At 40.4% G+C, this 10,148-nt stretch overlaps 2 protein-coding genes across 9 annotated transcripts in view; both read right to left on the reverse strand.

Moving 5' to 3' along the window:
• Nucleotides 1-1,592: 1,592 nt before the first annotated feature.
• asf1bb (anti-silencing function 1Bb histone chaperone) lies at nt 1,593-8,502 on the reverse strand. Its single transcript, XM_032533335.1, has 4 exons — nt 8,162-8,502; nt 6,730-6,845; nt 3,221-3,397; nt 1,593-2,742 (listed from the first exon to the last, which is right to left on the reverse strand). Exons 1-4 carry the CDS (start codon nt 8,268-8,270, stop codon nt 2,545-2,547), a joined length of 600 nt encoding a protein of 199 aa, XP_032389226.1. The 5' UTR covers nt 8,271-8,502; the 3' UTR covers nt 1,593-2,544.
• An 828-nt stretch (nt 8,503-9,330) lies between these two features.
• LOC116700184 (complement C3) overlaps nt 9,331-10,148 on the reverse strand; it is a 134,518-nt gene continuing 133,700 nt past the window's right edge. For all 8 annotated transcript variants that reach the window (XM_032533203.1, XM_032533154.1, XM_032533194.1 and 5 more), the window contains one exon: nt 9,331-10,076. In XM_032533203.1, coding sequence (XP_032389094.1) covers nt 9,935-10,076 — 142 coding nt within the window. In that variant the 3' untranslated portion in view covers nt 9,331-9,934. The remainder of the gene's footprint in view (nt 10,077-10,148) is intronic.

The raw sequence follows: 10,148 nt of genomic DNA on the forward strand, positions 1-10,148 counted from the left end.
GCCGTGCATAGTGGGAAATGAATCACAGGAAATAAAAGACAATGTTTTACAATCGGTATTGGATGAAAACACACACAGAGACTCAGAGTCTTACATACTTCTTACATACTGTCGGTGTACCAACGACCTTCATAGGCAGAATCCTCCAACAGCATCTATCTTGTTGAATGTTTTTTTTTTTTTAAATGAACCTTCAGTCTAATAAAAAAAAAAAAACTATGTAATCCTTGCCCCACACCTGGCGTGGGCAAGCTACAGAGCGAGTGCAGCAGATGCCCAAGGGCCTTTTTATCAGGATCATCAAAAGGCACAATTTCACATAGATTTGCATCTGAATATCTTATTTCAATAATAATTTGAGCTTGTGTTGGTAAAAATCTGAATTTATAAAGAACCCATGCCCATGAACAACACCCAAGCTATAAATAGGAGATTCCTACAGCTACTGCAGTGTCTGACACCATCAGATTAGGGTTCTATAGCCACCTACTTTATGTGAAAGGAACCCAGACGGTTAGACTTAAATAAGATGCACGTAGTTAGATATTTAGCCTTACATTAATGTATCATCTCGAAAATTATTATAGACACTTCCAAAAATTATCAGTGCTTGTCTGACATATATTATTTAACCCAGGCTCAGTGTCACTGTCAGGTTAATTGAGTAATTTCTCTGGTTTTCAAAACCAGTCGCAGGCAGCAACAAACTTGTTTTCATTGTAAATTATTATCATGATTAATAACATGTCTGTAAAATGAGAAAATAGTACACAAAAAGTAAAGTATGTAAGTATGAACATCAATCTTACAAATTTAAAGTGGAAAAAGTAAAAGTACTCATGCAGAACGGCCCACTTCAGAATACATTATGTATTGGATTATGATTAATGCATCACAATTTATGCGGTATAATTTGTATTGTTGATCAGAATCTCCGAAGCAACTAGTAACTGATGATATCAAAGTAATGTAGTAGCCTCTGAAATGTGGTGAGAAAAAGGTATAATGTAGCATAAAATAAAATCAGATCAAGTAAAAGTACCTGACAATTGCACTTAAGTAAAGTTATTTTCCACCAATTGACAGGCAATGCGATATATGGATTTTGATGCCAAATATATTCACTTTTTTACATGCCACAGACTGTTTTTAGCCTGCAGCTATTATCCTACCAGTGTGCAGATGTGAGAAGCACACAGAGACAACAGATGGATGGACGAAGGAGTTAGTCCCTTCAACTAAGAAGAGATAAAATGGTTAAGAACAGACAGCCCCCCTCCTTTTTGTGCTGCAGTTGCCTAGCAACATGAGGCTAGAGTGAGGCTGCTGCATTTTATGAATGAAAATGGAAAAAAGAGAGAAGCCAGAAAGGAGGGGAGTGTTTATCTGATGAACAGGTGGCACCTTGTATGGCAGCCTCGGCCACAGTGTGTGAATGTAAATGCGCTTTGAGTAGTCGTTGAGACTAGAAAAGCGCTATATAAGAAAAGCCCATTTACATTTACACATGGACACACGCTTCTTCCCTCCCTCAATAGTCAAGGTGGAAAGCAGCTGTTTAAGATGTAATTATCAAAAAGGAGCACAAGTTTCACAAAACAAACTTTATTAACCCCAATACTGTTGTTACAAATACTGAGACAGAGAATTTATAGTAAATACAAAAAGGAAATATGCCTTCTCATCTTGAAGACAAAATAAGCGCTGGGAAAACATTATTTACAGTAAGCCTAAACCACCAACAATTTGACTGCATTACAGGATCCTTCTCATTTGTCTCCATTACCTTTATGTTTTGAGCATAATTACAGACATACATTTTATGTAACATTTAAAGAACCTTACCTGCACCAGGGTCTGTTTGAAGAGGTGGGTTTAGTGAGTTATCTGGATAACTTGAGGGTAAAACTTCCCAACACAAGGTGGTACTCAAGCTAGAGTAAGCTCCACAAGCTATCCAGCTAACAGTAATTAAAGCTACTTCTGGCAACAGGCAACTAGAGGCGGCCTATTTTTTAAGCCCAAGATTATTTCTACAGGCACTCCAGATGCTAAAAACTTACCTCAGATGAGACAAACGCTCAGATCAACAAAATGCTTTTTTAAGGGCAACTAGCACTACATCTATTCTGACATACAGAGCACTGCCCATTGCTTTGATCTGTGCTCAAAAGGACAAAATAAACAGCACAGTACGGGTACCAAACAGGTCAACGTCAGTGTATGAGCATGTCTTGCAAGTATAAGGGCTGCGAGGATAAGGCGATCCTAACATCCCCCCACCCTTATGACTCAACCTTTCTCTGGCTCAGAGTTACGGTAAAATAAGGCAATGTTGGTTGTGCGGGACTGTGTTGAAAGAGTGCACAAGAGACAAAACTAGTTTTTAACAATTCCAGATCCATCCCACGTGTGTATTTTGTATTAAAAAAAATGTGTCCCTGCTGCAATGTCCCGGTTTCCTGTTAATGTTCATGTCACGTTTGCGATGTGGGTGAGTATACAGATAAGACCAAGTCGTCCATTATCCTAGTCTGATGATTCTTACATGCAGTCCATGGAGTTGTCTGGCATCAGTCCAAGAGGTGGCATCTTTCCTGGTAAACAGGAGGGAGGGAGCATGCCACTAATGTTGGGGGACGGGTCAACATTCTCGCTGTCCTCCATCTTGTCTGCCGAGCCCTCCCAGTTGATGTGAAAGCGGGTGACACGGGGGTTGGACGCCAAAATATTCCGCAGAAGCTGAGAGAATGAAAGCAAAATTAGGGAAACGTCAGAACCCTTTTCAGACCCTCTGTACTCGGTAAACATCCTGGTCTGTCAAACTCAATGCCTCCGTTTTTTTCACCAAAACGAGATCTCGTATTTGTAATATAAAATTTAACCTAGTCAAAAATAAAATAAAAATGACAATAAATATTTACAGTTCATGTTATACATCTTTATTGGTGCTACTGTTGCCTGTAACTTCAATTGTAAACTTCAATTTCAGAGCACCAGAAGGCAGCGGAAACAGTGTTTCAATAGACCCTTTCCTGATTAGCATATACTGTGTACTGTAAAGCATGTTTAAGCTATCTCCAACTCAAGTATTAAAAATAAAAGTTACAAAAATAAAACAACAAGATCTGTTTTGTAATTCAATCTAATAAGTACAGATTGTTGCGAGCAGGTCCCCTACGACAGAAATCACTGACATCTCTGAGTGCATGTGTGTTACCTGAGTGTAGTCTGGTTTGAGAGGTGGGTTTTCCCGTAGTTCAGGGTCTGTGTATTCATTGTTGACATAGTAACCGATGCGGATAAACTCCTGTCCACGGTAAGTGCAGGTTATAAGGACTACAGTCACTCCTACAGCATCACTCTCTGGAATCAGCCCTGTGTTAGGAGCATCAGCCTGAGTGTGCAGACAGGAACACAAAGAAAGAAATCAGATCAAAGTAAACCACAGTAATCATTTGAAGAAATGTATTGAAGGATAGCCCCTTGAGATGAACCATCTCGTTTCCAAGGGGGTCGAAATCTTGCAATTAATGCAGCACCAAGCAAAATGAAGAACCAAACCAGGGAAATCAAATAATTCGCCCACATTTCTTCGATTTTAGTCACAGTATTCATTGGCTTCTATGTTCTAGCTTTATAAGATGAGAGGTAACATGTAGGGCTGTATCATTAATCCAAATTGTAATAGCCATTACGATTTTGGTGCCTTGGATCACAAATCAGTATTGAGAAAAACATTTTTAGGGCCCGAGCGCCGACAGGCGGCGAAGGCCCTATTGGAACTGAAGGAATTATTATTCTTTCTTTTATCCGGCAAATGATTTGCCTTTTTGGAGGACTTATCATATTCAAAAACTCACCAAATTTGGCGGTCGCATCAGGTCTGGTGAAAATTTACGTATTTTCATGGTTTCGGGAATAGGCGCACAAAAATGGCTCGCTAGCGCCACCTACAATATTACGAAAATTCAGCCCCTGCACCACGTTTATCGTAGACTCACGAAACTTGGTACACATATGTAGCATGGCAGGGCGGACATAAAACCCCATTGTAGCCCCCCCCTAAACCCAACAGGAAGTCCGCCATTTTGTTTTGAATGTGCGAAATTAGTGCGATTTTGCCCATTTCCACATGTCGTACTTTAACGAACTCCTCCTAGAGCTTTCGTCCGATCAGCTTTAAACTTGGTGTGTGTCATCTTAACATGTTAACGATGAAAAGTTATTAAAAGAAAAACTTTTCGTCATAGGGCGTGGCCGTGGCGGGGCGGCCATTTTGTGCAATTCGCCACCGAAACAGGAAGTGGGTGTAACTTGAGCGTACGTTGTCCGATTAGCTCGAAACTTTCCACGATTCATCAGAGTCCGCCCCTGACGACATCTACACGCCGCTATTGGCTCAAAGTCATAGCGCCCCCTAGTGGCAACAGGAAGTAGGCCTAAAAGACAAGGTGCTATACTTTAACGAACTCCTCCTAGAGATTTCATCCGATCATCTTCAAACTTGGTGTGTATCATCCTAAGATGTTGACGATGAAAAGTTATTAAAAGAAAAACTTTTCGTCATACGGTGTGGGCGTGGCATGGCGGCCATTTTGGGTGTTTAGCGATGAAGATGAAATTGGCTGTAACTACAGTGTACGTTGTCGTATCTGCTTGAAATTTCCCACAAACACCAAGAGTCCAGGCCTGAGGACACCTACAGGCCAATATGGAGTTTTGGTGATAGCGCCACCATCTGGCAACAGGAAATATGCCGTCTGACAGGAAGTGAGTGTAACTTGAGTGTACATTGTCCAATTGGCTTGAAACTTTTCAGGATTCATCAGAGTCCACCCCTGACGACATCTACATGCCGAAATTCGCTCAAAGTCATAGCGCCCCCTAGTGGCAACAGGAAGTAGTTCTAAAAGACAAGGTGCTATACTTTAACGAACTCCTCCTAGAGATTTCATCAGATCAACTTCAAATTCAGTCTGAGTCATCTTAAGATGTTGAAGATGAAAAGTTATTAAAAGAAAAACTTTTCGTTAAACGGTGTGGGCGTGGCATGGCGGCCATTTTGAGTGTTTAGCGATCACTGTTAAAATGGCTGTAACTACAGTGTACTTTGTCAAATCTGGTTGAAACTTTTCAGGATTCATCAGAGTCCGCCCCTGAAGACATCTACACGCCGAAATTCGCTCAAAGTCATAGCGCCCCCTATTGGCAACAGGAAGTAGGCCTAAAAGACAAGGTGCTATACTTTAACGAACTCCTCCTAGAGATTTCATCAGATCAACTTCAAACTTGGTCTGTGTCATCATAAGATGTTGAAGATGAAAAGTTATTAAAAGAAAAACGTTTCGTCATACGGTGTGGGCGTGGCATGGCGGCCATCTTGAGTGTTTAGCAATGAAGAATTAAGTGGCTGTAACTACAGTGTACGTTGTCGTATCTGCTTGAAATTTCCCACAAACACCAAGAGTCCAGGCCTGAGGACACCTACAGGCCAATATGGAGTTTTGGAGATAGCGCCACCATCTGGCAACAAGAAATATGCCTTATATGACAAACATCATCCGATTTACATGAAACTTAAAATGTGTGGTCTACATATGATAATGAGGCGGCCCCTGTATTTTGACCACGCCCAGTCACTCAGGCCACGCCCCCTTTCATAACATTTGAACCGTTTAACGTAGATACTTATGTGAGATGTCATTGAACTCAGCAGAGACTTCCTTTTTTATTGGTGATGTTTGACCCGCCCCTTTATGATGCGGCCACGCCCCCTTTTACAGATAATGACCTGTATGACATATAGGCTTGTGTGAGGTATCAATGAACTCAGCAGAGACTTCCTTTTTTATGGGTGATGTTTGACCCGCCCCCATATGATGCGGCCACGCCCCCTTTTACAGATAATGACCTGTATGACGTATAGGCTTGTGTGAGGTATCAATGAACTCAGCAGAGGCTTCCTTTTTTATGGGTGATGTTTGACCCGCCCCCATATGATGCGGCCACGCCCCCTTTCCCAGATAATGACTTGTATGACGTATAGGCTTGTGTGAGGTATTAATGAACTCAGCAGAGACTTCCTTTTTCTTTGGTGATGTTTGACCCGCCCCCCTATGATGCGGCCACGCCCCCTTTCACGGATAATGATGTGTATGACGTGTAGGCTTGTGTGAGGTATCAATGAACTCAGCAGAGACTTCCCTTTTCACTGGTGATGTTTGATCCGCCCCTTTATGATGCGGCCACGCCCCCTTTCACAGATAATGACCTATATGACGTATAGGCTTGTGTGAGGTATCAATGAACTCAGCAGGGAGTTCACTTTTCATTGGCGACGATTTTCAGTGTATGAGTGACGCGCAAATGCGCGGTCGCAAGGAGAGGCGTCCGCCAGTAACCCCGACTTGCGCAGGTAAGCGAGGGCCCTCCATCGCTGCTTGCAGCTTTAATTTCCCATTATGTTTTGCAAAAAAACTCTTATTTTGTCTTGTGTTCTGAATAAAAAATAAAAGATGGAGTGTTCAAATGAGAAGAGTATTAAAGGAAATGTCACAGTTCAAGGTGTTTTCACTGTTGATTGTTTTAACAGTTCTTTCCAAAAGAACAAACAATTAGTAATTATGTTAATTAATCCTGGTATTGACCAAAATAATGGTCATGGTAATATGATTTTTTTCCATAACCAAGCGGCCCTAGTAACATGTGTGACCACAGCTTACTCACTTGAAACACAAACATGTGTCTGCCGGCCGGTACCGGGCCAACTAGAACAGAGTCCAAAACCTGGTCGTATTCCTCACTCTCAGCTGATCCCACATAGATGATCTTCCACTCCAGATCTGCCATCACACAGAGTTCAGTGTGTTCAGTTAGGGGTCGGTATCAGGAGAGAAAGTCTGATTGGTGCATTTCTAAAATATCTAGCCAGGCAGATTGTTTCCCTTTCATATCTGCAGCTGAGTCTTCTGCTACCACCACCATACAAATGAGATGAAAAGAATTAAGTCTGTGGTGCTAACATAATTGAAACGTCAGTGTGGATTAATGTATAGTTTTTTTTAAAGCTGATTTTGATACCCTTTTTTTCCCCACCCGTACTGGCTGATTACAAAGCAAAAACATTTGCATTTGTTCAAATGCAAGTACAAAAGAGCTTATATTTCGACTAAAATGTGAGAAATACAAGCACATGCCACTTGTTTTAAGTATTGTGTTGTAATTTCATGTTATATGAAGTGACATAACCTCAAAAAGTTTATAAAAATATCAACAAGTATAAATATCAACAGGTAAAAAATAATGGACTGATATTGCTCGATAGTGACAGCATGCACTGTGTTGATGTCACCACAAGTTAACTGAATGTATGCATGCTATTGCTTCCCTGATGTCTTCTAAAATATGAAATAGTAAACAGTTTCGATATGTATTGGTTGTCTTTGTTCGCGGCAGATGCTAGAATGTTGATACCAAACGTAACAACAGAGGCATGCGCGCAGGCGTCAACGCAGACGGTTATTTGAACCCAGCTACAACGCAACGCTGTAGTTAAAACATGACGCCAAATGCAGCAATAATCTACTTTATAATTCGTTATGCATGAAGACGTGTTGAAGTAGTAATGAGATGTAACCCTAACCAAACCCTGTCTTTTACCCTAGATAACCCTCCATAGTTAGCTTACTGCTAACATTAGATAGTGTTCACGCTTGCGCAGTGTACCAGTTCCGTTCGGTATCAACATTCTAGCATCTGCCGCCGTTCGCGGCAACCCGTGGCACCGTCTGTTGCTACAGTAACATGAAGTAATCAACCAATCAGCATCTCGGAAAAAACCTCCAAAGAACGTCTGCGAACCAATCACCTAAGGCTGGAGGCGGGGCGTTGAGCACAAACGCGCCAGCGCCAATTTTCAACAACTTGTCAAACGAAATATCTCTAAACAGCCCCAACGACAGCTAATATTGGTTTAACACATCGTTGAATAACGTATGATTCACCCCATCTACCTGCAATATATAAGTTCTAATTTAAGCAGAATGCGCCCAAAGAGATAGCTAGCTAGTAATGTTTACTCAATAGCTAGCTAACATATCAAAATAAGTAGCTAGATAACTGGCATTAACGGTACGCGTTAGCTGAAAACAACACCCACCTTCCGGTAAATCCTCCATGCATTCAAAAGTTATTTCAAACTGAAATGGATTTCCAAATGGGCTCGGGTTGTCCAGAACAGCAACATTTAAGACTTGTACCTTGGCCATAGCGTTATCTTCTGAGGCACCTCGACCCTACAACTATGTAACGTTAGCTGAACAAAGTTTAACAAGTCACTCGACACTTTGCTGTAGCTAACTGTGTTCCCGGGTTGCCTCACACGCTTTGACGTTGCCTGTCTTCAAGAACGTCCGTTAAAGTTAGATTTTTTTTCTTCTCCGAGAACACCAGCATGACCCGGGAGCTACTGGACTAAAGGAAGTACGTCACTTTTTTCTTCTTCGCTGTTCGTTGTCTGGATTTTTGGCAGACTAAAAATCGTTGTGCGCTGCTGCCCCCCAATGTTCATTTGTTTAATAAAAATAATAATGAAAGAAAAGTCCCAAATAATCAACCCACCCAAGAGAAAAAATGGAGACTGTTAAAACGTCCTCATTGTTTTAATATTGCTCTTTTCCAGTAATGTTTAAAGAGAAGCCATTGTCATAGCCCCATTGTACCTCTCATGTAATTCTCATATAGGCTACTTTTTCATTCTAGTCACTGAGGTAAGCATCCGTTTTTCTGATCAACCCAGTGATGTCTGAAAAACTTATTTTCAGTATCCTCCCGGACTAACAATTGAGTTTGCTGCACAAATGGTAGCCTATCTTCTTTAACTGTCTACGAGTCTATCCCATCTCTCAAAATTGCCGTTTCCTTAAAGATGGTTGCCAGAAATTCTGTTGTGTAACCTGATTTGCAAGTCTCAGTTCCCTCTTTGTCAAATATTACAAGACTTTGGTCATAATTCCATTATAGTTCATTACTTACTGATGCTTGGAAAAATTACAATCTACACAAACAACATTAATAAATAATAAATACAATAAGATGGCTTTTTAAATGAACTTTAGCATGTCTTTCATGTAGTTGTCTTTTTCAGCTTATTTTACATTTTATTGTGTTATATTTTATCCGTGTATTTCAACTTGCATTATTTCATATCTTAGATTATTATTTTGTTTTTATTTTCTACTTGAGATTTCTTTTTCATACATACTTAATGAACAGTTGGAAGGAGCCTGGTTTACATTGATATTGCTTCTGATAATAAATAACTTGAAACTTGTCTTAAATTCCTTTAATAGCTCAGCAATGCACTGGGACAAATTTTGTGAGCTGGGACTTTGGAAAAACAGGAATTCAACAACTGATATGTTGGCCATCAGGAGTCACACATGTGAACCTCATGGTGACACAAAATAAAAAAGCCATTAACATACTGTACATCATCTCGAAACCATGCCTACAGTATGTGCATACATAAATGTTGTGCCAATCCTTTGTAGATATAGAGATATTTCACTACAGTGACAACTTTGACCTCATGGTGGCACTAGAGTAAAAGTCAGAGGCTCATTTACATCAGTCTGATTCATCCTTTGGACAGTGGTGGAAGAAATATTCAGATCCTTTACTTAAGTAAAAGTACTAATACCACACTGTAAAATTACTCTGTTAAAGTAAAAGTCCTGCATTGAAAATGTTACTTAAGTAAAATTATGTAAGTATTATCAGGATAAAAGTATTAAAAGTAAAAGTACTTAATGCAGAAAAATCCTCACATTTTAGAAACGGAAAACGATCAAAACAGTTCTGTCAATCAACTAAGTGTTTAATTGGCTTATCACAGCACCGTGCTTACTTGGATACATTTCCTTCTTTATCACTACTGCTGACATCCATGTTGTGTGTACTGTTGGACCATTTCCAATATGCCAGCACAGATAGGATCGTATTCATCAGTTTCACACTCTACATCTGTTGGCCAGTACTCAATCCAGGTTCTCTCAGCGAGTGCATACTGATACCTGAGGAGAGCAAATAAAAAAACACAATAGGTCTTCAAAGAACCAGCTTCTTTAACATGTTGGAATGACTCA

This window comes from Etheostoma spectabile, chromosome 2, assembly GCF_008692095.1.
Source record: "Etheostoma spectabile isolate EspeVRDwgs_2016 chromosome 2, UIUC_Espe_1.0, whole genome shotgun sequence".
NCBI classification, from domain to species: domain Eukaryota; kingdom Metazoa; phylum Chordata; class Actinopteri; order Perciformes; family Percidae; genus Etheostoma; species Etheostoma spectabile.